This window comes from Elephantulus edwardii, unplaced genomic scaffold (genome assembly GCF_000299155.1).
Source record: "Elephantulus edwardii isolate Elephantulus edwardi_28Jun2011 unplaced genomic scaffold, EleEdw1.0 scaffold00168, whole genome shotgun sequence".
In the NCBI taxonomy this organism is placed as follows: domain Eukaryota; kingdom Metazoa; phylum Chordata; class Mammalia; order Macroscelidea; family Macroscelididae; genus Elephantulus; species Elephantulus edwardii.
Genome location: NW_006399918.1, coordinates 7,125,249 through 7,137,332, shown reverse-complemented (window position 1 = coordinate 7,137,332; position 12,084 = coordinate 7,125,249). Strand labels below are relative to the sequence as shown.

General features: G+C 42.3%; 2 protein-coding genes across 2 annotated transcripts in view; one reads left to right on the top strand and one right to left on the bottom strand.

The window, feature by feature from the left end:
- The window catches only part of PFDN2 (prefoldin subunit 2), an 18,252-nt gene extending 10,389 nt beyond the window's left edge, over positions 1-7,863 (top strand). Inside the window, exons 2-4 of the mRNA XM_006895547.1 lie at positions 6,678-6,766; positions 6,876-6,999; positions 7,687-7,863. Coding sequence (XP_006895609.1) covers positions 6,678-6,766; positions 6,876-6,999; positions 7,687-7,863 — 390 coding nt within the window. The remainder of the gene's footprint in view (positions 1-6,677; positions 6,767-6,875; positions 7,000-7,686) is intronic.
- Positions 7,864-9,594: 1,731 nt separating this feature from the next.
- On the bottom strand, positions 9,595-11,713 carry KLHDC9 (kelch domain containing 9). Its single transcript, XM_006895478.1, has 4 exons — positions 11,187-11,713; positions 10,299-10,458; positions 10,012-10,210; positions 9,595-9,761 (listed from the first exon to the last, which is right to left on the bottom strand). The coding sequence occupies exons 1-4, from the start codon at positions 11,711-11,713 to the stop codon at positions 9,595-9,597; spliced, it is 1,053 nt and encodes a 350-aa protein (XP_006895540.1).
- Between the last annotated feature and the right edge of the window lie 371 nt (positions 11,714-12,084).

Sequence of the window (12,084 nt, the reverse complement as noted above, 5' to 3'; positions counted from 1 at the left end):
CGAGTTCGGCCCTTTTGATTTTCTGACTCCAACTCCTTGCACATTTCATTGTAATATTTTGCTTTGTCATCCCGTGCTGCCTTTTGAAATCTTCTATTCACCTCTTTAGTTATCTTGACTTCTTCCTTGTGCTTTGGCTTCTCTGCGCTCCAGTGCAATTTTCAGAGTCTCTTCTGACATCCATTTTGGTCTTCGCTTCCTCTTCTGTCTTTGCAATGATCGTTTTCACTCTTCCTGGATGATACCCTTGATATCCTCCCACAACTCATCTGGTCTTTCCTCATTAGTGTTCAAGGCCTCAAACCTGCTCCTGAGATGGTTCTGAAATTCCGGTGGGATAGACTCAAAGTCATATTTTGGTTGCCTTGGATTTGGTTTAATTTTCCTCAACTTCAGTTTGAACTTGCATATGAGTAGTTGGTGGTCTGTTTCACAATCAACTCCTGGCCTAGTTTTCACAGCTGATAATTGAGCTTCTCCAGTAGTTCTTTCCTCAGATGTAATCAATCTGATTCCTATGCATACCATCAGGTGAAATCCAAGTATATAACCTGCGTTTATGTCTCGTAAAAAATGTATTTGCTATGATTAAGTCATTGATTGTGCAAAATTTGATCATTCTCTCTCCAGCTCCATTTCTGTCACCGAGTCCATGTTTTCCAACTACTGAATCTTCTTCTCTGTTCCCGACTTTTGCATTCCAGTCACCCGTTATTATCAGTGCATCTTGATTGCATGTTCGCTCAATCTCCGATTATAAAAGTTGGTAAAAATCTTCTATCTCCTCTTCCTTGGCTCTGGTTGTTGGCGCATCTATCTGAACGATAGTGGTATTCACTGGACTTCCTTGTATGCGTATGGATATTATCCTGTCACTGACAATAATTTACTTCAAGATGGATCTAGCAATGGCTTTCTTAACTATGAAAGCAACTACATTTTTCCTCACCTTTTCATCTCCCGAGTAATATATGATCATTCGACTCAAAATGCCCCATGCCAGTCCATCTCATCTCACCAATGTCAATATTTTTGCGTTTCATTTCTTCCTTAACAATATCTAATTTTCCTACATTCATTTTTCTCACACAGATAGAAATAGTTAATCCAAAGGACTAATACGCCACACAGAATTTAAGCTCCATTACCCTGATACCAGCACAGAATGGAACCCAGCTACCACTGCTGACCATTCTAAAAGAGAACTCAATAGAGAGTCTTAGACAGAATGTGAGAGAAATGTGGAACAAAACTCAAAATTATAAAAAATGGCTTGGCCTAAGATTAAATTTACCCCATGGTTCCACTTTCAGCCAAATAGTAAAAGTAGATAGTAACACCAGGCAAGTGTTCACTCTTTAGAACAAATCAGTCATACAGGATCAAAAGGACAGTATTTTCCTCATGAAGCACAGAAGGTAGAAAGGGCTAGGATAGAAGCATGAATAGAAAGAAGAATCTTGAGGAGGACATGGGAAGAGTGATGACATAAGGTACCAGTGAGCCCACCACAACTCATAGCAACCCTCTGAGCAACAGGTAAGAACCTTGCTGTATCCTCATGATCTCCAGTGTGGTCCAACCCATTGTTAGTCACTGTGTCAGTTCATCTCTTTGTAAATCTTCCTTTTTTGCTCTGAGCCACTGCCTTTCCTAGCATGATGTCTTTTCTCAAAGATTGACTTCTCCTGACAACATGCCCAAAGTATGTTAGATAACGTTTCATCATACTTACTTTATTTCCCTCCATTATTGGACATTTTTTTCCTCTCCACAGTGTATCCTTTGTCCCAGATTGTCATACATATAATACCTAATCATATATTCCTTTTGGACAGTTCTTCCCTCATCTGTTCTAATACAGTGTTCATAATCTAGCCACTCTTTCCTATTCTCTCCCCACCTCCATGTATATCCTATTTTACAACAGTGGTGCTGTGCATTATTGGTCCTTTTGAGATACTTCATTCAGCATAATGTCCTCCAGGCTCTCCCATGTTGTGTAATGTTTTATTTTATGAGTTCATTGTTTTTCCATGCTGCATAATATGCCATCATGTGACTGTACCATAGTTTTTCTATTCATCCATTTGTTGATGGGTTCTTGGGTTGTTTCCATCTCTTTTTGCAATTGGGGATAACTCAGCAATAAACATGGGTGTGCATCTGTTTGAGTCGTGGCTCTGGTTTCTTTAGGGTATACTCCCAGTAGTGAAATTGCTGGGTCAAGTGGTATTTCTATTTCCAGCTTTTTGGGAAAGTGCCAGACTACTTTCCATAGTGGCTGTACCATTTTACATTCCCACTAGCACTGAATAAGAGTTTGTCTTTCCACAACCTCACCAACATTTGTTGTTTGCTGCTTTGTTGAATTTTGTTATTCTTACTGGAGATGATGGCTCATAGTTGTTTGAGAATTTTTTCTTTCCTTGATGTTGGGATTAGTTTGATCTTTTAAGTCCTCTTCATTCTGAAAGCAAGGTTATATCATCTACATCACGCAGATGAGTCTTCCTTTAATCCTAATATAACCCTTCATATAGTCTACCTTCGTGAATGATTTGCTCAGCATACATATTGAATAGGCATGAAGAAAGGATACAACCCTTGACACACATGTCCCCTGATTTTAAACCATGCAGTATTCCCTTGTTCTGTTTGGACGGCTGCTCCTTGGTTTATTTCTAGCTTTGCATGAGCACAATTACGTGTTCTGGAATTCCCATTCTTCTCAATGTTATCCATAATTTGTTACAATTAACATGGTCAAATGTTTGTACAATCAATAAAGCATGAGTTGACATTTTTCTGGTATTATCTGTGTTCAGCCAAGATCCATCTGACTGACATCAGCAATAATATTCCTTTTCCTATGACTTCTGAATCCAGCTTGAATTTCTGGCATTTTTCTCTTGAGGTACTTTTCCAGCCATTTTTTAATAATCTTGCAAGATTTTACTTGCATGTGATATTAATTATAATGTTCAATAATTTCCACATTCTGTTGGATCACCTTTTTTTGGGAATGAGAACAGTTAGGGATCTCTTCCAGTCAGTTGGCCAAGGAGGTAGCTGTCTTTCAGATATCTTGACAGACTAGTGAACACGCCTAGGACTTTATCTTTGAGACATTTGAGTTGGTATTACATCAATTCCTGGGGCCTTATATTTTGAACATCTTCCTTCATTACCACTGGTTCTTGATCATAGGCTAGTTCCTGAAATGACTGAGTATTGGTGAGTTCTTTTTGGTTCAGTAATTCTGTGTATTCTTTCCATCTTTTGATGCTTCTGCATCATTTAAGATTTTGTCCATGGAATCTTTCATCATCACAGCTTGAGGCATGGATTTGTGCTTTAGCTTGAGAAATGCCGAGCATAATTTTCTGATCTTCTAACTCTCGATCTTTGCACATTTCATTATAATACTTGATTTGTCTTCTCAAACTGCCTTTTAAAATCTAATGTGTACCTCTTTTATGTCAGCAGTTCTTCTTTTTTTGTGTTGTTGTTGTTGTTTTCCATCAAATTGGACCCGACTGGCAGAGGAGATGGCCCCTTTCCCTTAGCAGAGCATCTGGTGGATTCGAACCATGCACCTTTGGGGTTGCAGAACAGTTTCTTGCCACTAGGACTCCTTTATTCCCATTGTTTAGTGCAGTTTTTAAGGTCTTTTTTTCCAGTGTCTTTTGACATCCATGTTAGTCTTTTTTTCTCTTTGTAATGTCTTAGATGGTATTGTTGTTTTTCCACAACTCATCTAGTCTTTGATCATTAGTGTTTGGTGCTTCATACTTTTTTTTTAATTTTATTGTAAGTTTATAACGAACTTGGATTTCCATTCATTCATTGTTGCACATTTTCCTTCCTGTCCTCGCTCTCCCCCAGTTTCCTTTTTTTCTTTGGAAAACAGTTCTTTCATTGTTACACAATCCGTCCGTCTGCCTCACCCCCTCCCCCTTTACTAGGCAGCTCTTGTTCTGGACTCCTGTCATACCAATAATACCTCATCATATATTCCTTTTATACAGTTCTCTCCCTCGTCTGTTTCAATGCCATGTACATTATTTATCTCCTCTTTTCTTAGTTTCTCCCCAACCCCCCCTCAGTCCTGCTTTATAACAGTGGCATTATGCAGTGCTTATCTTTGTGTGACTCACATATTTCACTCAGCATAATGTCCTCCATGGTTGTTTTTCAGTGCTGCATAATATTCCATTGTGTGGATATACCACAGCTTCTCTATCCACTTGTTTGTTGATGGGCACTTAGGTTGTTTCCAACTCTTTGCTATTGTGAACAGTGCAGCAGTAAATATGGATGTGCGTATATCTTCTTGGGTGGCAGTTCTAGTTTCTTTAGGGTATATTCCCAGTAGTGGAATTGCTGGGTCAAATGGTATTTTTATTTCCAACTTTTTGAGAAAGCGCCATGCTGCCTTCCATACTGGTTGCACCATTTTATACTCCCATGAACAGTGAATAAAGGTTTCAGTTTCTCCATAACCTTGCCAGCATTTGTCATTTGCTGCTCTGTTGAATTTTGCTATTTTTTACTGGATGAGATGATATCTCATAGTTGTTTTGATTTGCATCTCTCTTAGAGGTAGGGATTTTGAACTTTTTTTTGTGTTTGCCATCTGAAGTCTTCTTTGTTGAACTGTCTGTTCCTATCCTGTGCCTATTTTGCAACTGTGTTGTTTATCTTTATCTTTTTGTGGTGTAAAGTTTATTCTTGAGATGATTTTTAAAATCAAGTGGGATAAACTTAAGATGATATTTTTTTTTTCAATTTTATTAATTTTAAGGAACATTTACAGAGATTTTGGATTTCCATTCATTCATTGTTGCACTTTTCTCCCTGGCCCTCCCGCCCCAGTTTGCTCCTCTCTTTGACAAGTAAAAGAAAAAGTACTTCTTTGGTATACAATACCTCCCTTCTCCCCCACCCCTCCAGGAACACTCCACTATTTAACCGTAGTTCTGGACTCTTGTGATAACCATAATACCCTATCATATATTATTTTTAAATTATTCTCTCCCTCATCTGTTTCAATGCAGTATACGTAATTTATCCAGTTTTTCTTAGTCTTACCCCAACCCTGATGTCAGTCCCATTCTACTACAGTGGCACCATGCAGTATTTGTCCTTTTGTGACTGAGATTATTTCACTCAGCATAATGTCCTTCAGGGTCACCCATTTTGAATAATATTGCATGAGTTCCTTGTTTTTCAATGCAGTGTAGTTAGTATTCCATTGTTTGGTTTTTTTGTTTTGTTAGTATTCCATTGTGTGAATCTACTACAGCTTCTCTATCCATTCGTTTGTTGATGGGCACCTGGGTTTTTTCCAACTCCTTGCTATTGTGAACAAAGCCGCAATAAACATGGGTGTGCATTAAGATGGTATTTTGGTTCTTGTGAACTGGTTTTAATTTTCTTAAACTTCAGTTTGAACTTGTACATGAGTAATTGGATGATCTACTTCACAGTCAGCCCATGGCCTTGTTTGACTGCAGAGATTAACTTCTCTAAGGATTCTTTCCACACATGTCAATCTACACTGATTCCTATGTAGCCCATCAAATGAGGGACATGTGTATAGTTAACATTTGTTTTTTTAAAAAAGGTATTTGCAGTGAGTAAATCATTAATTGTATAAAATCATATCAATCTCCAGTCTCATTTATGCAACCAACTTTGTATTTTCCAACTATCGGTTATTCTTTTTCTGACTTTCCAGTCACCGATTATTATTATTGCATCCTGATTCCATGTTTGATCAATTTCAGACTGCAAAAGTTAGTAGAAGACCTCGATTTCTTCATCTTTGGCTTTCGTGATTGATACATATAGATCTGACTAACAGTTGTATTAACGGGTCTTTCTTATACATTTATGGATAGTATCCTATCATACACAGCATTGTGCTTCAGAATAGATATTTAAATGTTCTTTTTTTACTATGAATGCAGCACCATTCTTCTTAAATTTGTTATTTCTGGCATAGTAGCTTGTGTGATTGTCTGATTCAAAGCCGCCAATACCAGACTGTCTCAGCTCATTCATACCTAGGAAATACATATCAAATTTTGTGTTCCATTTGGTTTTCACAACTTCCAGTTTCCTTAGTTTCATACTTCATACATTCATGTTCCAGTTATTAAAAGACATTTGTAGCTATTTCTCTTCATTTTTAATGTCTCTCAATCTGAGGGCCTCTACTTCTAATATTATATCTAACAATGTTTCTCTTTATTCCAAGGGATTTAAGGCTAGTGGTTTGTAATTGCCATGGAAGACTTGGCAGTCAGCTTCTCAAAGACCACGTTAGTTGCTACGAGTCAGGATTGATTTGGTGGCAAGTAATATCATCTCCCACCAAATGAAAGGCTACAGGGAGCCAGAGGCCAAATCTGTTCTATTTACTAGCGTGTGGCAAATATCTGTGTATTCGTTTTAAGTACACAATAAGTACTTAGCATCTGTGTTATCAGATAGGTGAATGGAAATCCAGATAGACTTAAGTTAGAAATTGCAAAATTGTGTTTTGCTCCTTTTCCAAAGTAGGTATCCACTACTGCACCTTTGTAAAGCCAGCTATTCTACCTCTGTATTCTCTTGACTTTTTGCCATTTCCACTTACATCTTATTATTATTTTTTTTTTTTTAAAAAGGTAATAGCTGGCTTTAACCGTCTTCGGCAGGAACAACGAGGCCTGGCATCCAAAGCAGCTGAGTTGGAGATGGAATTGAATGAGCACAGGTGAGGAAACTGGCAAGAAACAAACTATAGGAGACTTAGATGGGCCATTCTGTGAGGGAGAGGTGAGTAGGACTGAATTCTCAGATTCTGTCGTGTTCTTCAAACCCAGCCTAGTGATTGATACACTGAAGGAGGTAGATGAAACCCGCAAGTGCTACCGCATGGTTGGAGGAGTACTGGTGGAGCGCACTGTCAAAGAGGTGCTGCCTGCCTTGGAGAACAACAAGGAGCAGGTAAGCAAGGATCTCTGGGTAGAAGGTTAGGCCAGAAAATGTGACAGAGAAGAGTTTGGGCAGGAACTTATGTTGAAAAGACCATAAAGAGCCTATAATGTCTTTGGACAAAAGGAGTTACTGGCTGCTTTGCCTCTTTTCATGGGTTCTGTGATCTGGCTGAATGGGGTGTGAGGAGCCAGCATGTTTTTCACAGCATGGCCCACAGATGACTCTGTTGTTGTCATATAATCAGTTCTATCTCATAGTGGTCCTATTACAGTTGAATTGCATAAAGTTCCAAAAACTCTTTAGGGTTCCAAATTGGTAGCCAAGCACTTAACCACTAGGCCGTCTTGCATTAAAATCACCTGTCAGACTAAAATGCTGCTTCCTAGATCCACTGAATCAGAACCTTTGGGAAAGAACTCCTGAAAGGATAGTTTTAAAACAAGCAACTCAGATGATTCTTAGGTACACTGAGGTTTATTAACCACTGTTCAAGAGAAGAATAATTTCATTCTGAGTTTTAATAGCAGTACTTCATTACAAATAAGTTTAGAGGTGTTAGTTACCTCTCCTTCACCTCTACCAATAACCCTTACTGGGTGGGCAAAGGGAATCTCCTTCACCTCTACCAATAACCCTTACTGGGTGGGCAAAGGGAATCTTGAAATTCTTATATAACCCATTTCTCTTTCCCTTTAGATCCAGAAGATCATTGAGACACTGACACAGCAGCTGCAGGCAAAGGGAAAAGAACTAAATGAATTCCGGGAAAAGCACAACATTCGTCTCATGGGGGAAGATGAGAAGCCAGCAGCCAAGGAAAATTCAGAAGGAGCTGGGGCTAAGGCCAGCTCAGCCGGAGTGTTGGTCTCCTAGGGACCAAGGCCTTTGCATTTTTTCTACCCTGATTCCTACTCCTTCTGATTTCTCTTTATTGTTATTATTTTCTCTGCTATTGTTAATTTTTTTTTTTTTGTTGTTAATTAAATGTTTTGGTCAGAATGCTTAGCTTTAGCCTGAAACTTTCTTCCAGTATTGTTGTTGTTGTTGTTATGTGCCGTCGAGTCGTTTGCGACTCATAGCGACCCTATGTACAACAGCCCGAAACTCTGCTCTGTCCTGTGCCAATGGCACTGTCTCTGACACTCCCATCCCGATTATCCCAGTCACTGAATCAATCCACCTCATAGAGGGCCTTCCCCTCCTGCATTGTCCCTCCACCCTCCCAAGCATGATGTCCTTCTCCAAGGACCAGTCTCTCCTCACAACATGTCCAAAGTATGTTAGACGGAGGCTCAGAATCCTTGCCTCCAAGGAGCCACCCGGTTTAACCCTTTCCAGGACGAATCTGTTTGTTTTCCTAGCAGTCCATGGTATTCTCAATACTCTTCTCCATCTCCACAGCTCAAAGGCATCAGTTCTCCTTCTGTCCTCCTTGGTCATTGTCCAACACTCTGATGCATAACAAGTGATTGCGAAGACCATGGCCTGTATCAGACACACCTTAGTTTCCAGAGAGACACCATTGCTCTTCAGTGCTTCGGAGAGGTCCCTAACAGCAGACTTTCCCATGGCAATGCACCTTTTAATTTCCTGGCTGCTGGTGCCAAGACTGTTGACTGTGGAGCCAAGCAAACTAAAGCTGTGTACAATCTCAATCTCTTCACCATCCATCCTGATGCTGCCAATTGGTCCAGTGGTGAGAATCTTTGTCTTCTTGACATTGAGCCTCAATCCATAGTGGAGGCTGCAATCCTTGACCCTCTGCAGCAGGTGCTTCAGGTCCTCTTCATTTTCAGCAAGCAGGGTTGTGTCATCTGCATAACACAGATTGTTGATAAATCGTCCACCAATCTTGATCTCCCATTTCTCCTCATAGAGCCCAGCCTTCCGGATAATCTGTTCTGCATATAGGTTGAAAAGGTATGGAGATAGGATGCATCCCTGGCGTACGCTCTTCCCAATTTTGAACCATGCAGGGTTCCCCTGCTCTGTTCTGACGACTGCCTCCTGGTCCAAGTACAGGTTTCTCATTAGAATGATCAAGTGTTCTGGGATTCGCATTCTTCTCAGAGTCGGCCATAGTTTGTTATGATCCACACAGTCAAATGCCTTTACACAATGAAACACAGATAGACATTCCACTGGTATTCCCTGCTTTCAGCTAAGATCCATCTAACATCAGCTACAATATCCCTAGTACCACGACCCCTTCTAAACCCAGCCTGGACTTCTGGTAGTTCTCTGCTGATGTGCTGTTCCAGTTATTTTTGAATAATCCTCAGTAAAATCTTGCTTGCATGTGAAATCAGTGAGATTGTTCTGTAGTTGTCATATTCTGTTGGGTGGAAATTGCATGATTTGGGTAACAGGAAGTTTATCGTGGGTTTGGTCCCACTAGGATTAATTGCTCACAGTGTCAGTGCAGGACCCATATTTTATCCTTTCCCTTGCAAATAAAGATGTATTTATTATTTATTGTCTCCCCCTAGAAAAGTTTAGAGATGAAGGTTGACTTTCAGATTGAATTTTAATAGGTATTTGAAATAAGGCAGATAGATGTGGTAATTAGTAATGCTTTATAAGTTTACAACAGGATAGAGGCTTTTAAACAAAGATGTCCAAGATGCAAACCTGTGGACTTGCTGTCTTACCATCCTCACCAAAACCCCCAACCAGGTAAAGATGATTATTCCAAAGGCAGGTCTGATGGCCTACTCGTTTTAGCCCACGGTCTGCAGAGGGGAAGCGGAACCACAGAGCAGGAGACTTGCCTGTTGGATAGAGTAGAGGGGGAGCAGTTATTAAGGCATGAGCATTTTAGGACCCATTGGCTCTTAAGATTAACAACTTCTGGTTTTCTCCAAAACTTGATTTTGAATTCTCTTCAAATCTTTACTTCTAGACACTCCCCTGTAATCATGTCTATTAATCCTTCTTTCCTTCCCCAATACTCTGTCTGCAGATTTCAGGTTCTCCTACTTCCCAGCTTTCCCCCTCAGGCATTACTAGGCTTGCTCTCACGAGTATCATAGATGTAGAGGTCATTGCAGATGTTGTCTCTAGTTCTAGTGAGAGTTTCTCCGCCAAACAGCACAGCAAAAGGCCCCACCACAGAACATGAGTGATGGCGGAGGCCCCGAGGCCCCTGCTGGGACCCTTGCCCACTGCTCACAAGCTTTGATAGCTGGTCCATCAAATGAGGGGCAGCAGGTGGTTCCTCCTGGAAGGAGAAGGATAGGACTGTTGGAAGGTATTTTAGGATTAGTTTTAGTCCCTTCAGCTCTAAGCAAGATGTGAATAAATAATACCTTAATCTTCCCATAACTCCAAAGCCCAGCTACTTCTGGTTCAGAAGAGTTGCAGCCCCCAAAGAGCAACAGCTGATGACCTGGGTGGGGGCCAGGAGTTTGGAGCAAGGCAGCACAGTGACCTGAGCGTGAGGCTGTGTGGAGGCTTTCTTCCTTGTAACTGTGGATGTGCAGAAATTCGAGCCCGAGTTGAGTTTTGGGACAATTTAAGCCCTCTACTGCCTTGGTGCACCCCTGAGAAATTTTACGATTGTTCCCTCCATCCCTGGAGGCCCCAGGTCAATCTCTAAATGGCACACATCCTCTCTTAATGTCCATCCTGCCTTCTTATTTGGCACCTTGGAATGTCATTTCATAACGACCAGGCACAGCCCTTTGGACTTGCACAAAGTCCCCTCCTCTGGATGTCTTGATTGAGTGAAGAACGTGTTGGGCTTTCCTGGATTTACAGAAACTGCTCCGTGGGGCCGCCCAGGGCACGTGATACACGATAAACTCTGGGCCCAGCCCTTCTCAAGGATTAAAAACCATAGGAGGTCTTGTGAGAGAGACGGTAATACTCAGAGTTCAAGGACAGAAAAGTGCTAATGTGCATATACAGAAAAAAAATTGTGAAATTTTCCTCAAAAATTCAAGACACTGCCTGCCGTGAGTAGCTTTCGGCAACTGTCCATCTGGTTTCAAGGCTGTAAATAAATCTGAACGGGAGGAAACTGATCATCTTTCTCCCGCTGAGCGGATAGTGGATTCAAAGCGCTGGAATAATGTAACCTTTGGGTTAGCAGCGCAACTCTTAAGGACCAGAGCTTCCTTACAATTTATTTAGTCTTTGCTTTTCTGGAGTGTGGATGAGGATGTGTGGTGGATTTGGGGCAGGGGATGTCGTACCAATAGGTGCGGTCACGAGGGTCCAACTTTAACGTGTAGATGCTTCCGTAGCGGCGCTGGGTACGGGTACCACCCTCGCGGCCAGCTACACGGAGCTCTCGGTCGGAGAGGCGGGTGCAGGTGTGACTACTGAGGCCAGCAGGCGGGCAGCTGCCAGGAGCCGCGGTCCACGTCTCCCACACCCGACGCTCCACGTCCAGGGCTGTCACTGCGGCCAGACGGCGCGACCCGTCCCAGCCGCCCACCACGCAGAGCCAGCGCCCTTCCACCAGCGCGGCATCGTGGTGACTGCGCCTCGGGCCACCCTGGGCATCCACCCTCACGACCCGGCCCCCAGCTGGATCGAAAGCCACCGTATCACTGCTCGGCTCTCTCGCTCCTCCAGCCAACAGACCCCCCACCAGATACAAGTGGTCCCTCAGTTCGGTGCATGAGTGGAACGCTCGAGCCAGGAGGGCGTCCCGTGCCACTGGTCGCCAGGTCCAGCCAGAGCCCCTTGCTCCGCCCGGGGGCACTGCCACCGCCATGGGCTGCGGGGTCAGTCCTCCAACCCAAAACACCCGTCTTCTGAGGGTTTCCCTGGAAAGCGCCTACCATAGCCGGGATTCCCTTCACAGTCGCTCAGCAATTCCGTAGTTGCAGTGCGACTGCTGCAAACTGAAGGTCGCAAAGCACCGGTTACCGTAGAGACAGAATACCTAGGTAGCTACCAGGAACGGTATAGTGCTGTTGCTATAGCGACAGAAACTAACTACGAAGTCAATAAAAATCCAGAAAGACTATTAGCCCCGGAAAGAACAGGCCCTATTGCCTCAGTTGCGATTTACACGGGGTTATAAGAATGGAGATGCAGGCCTTGTTCCGCAGTGGGTGGGAGTGGGTTTAGGAGATGCCGTGT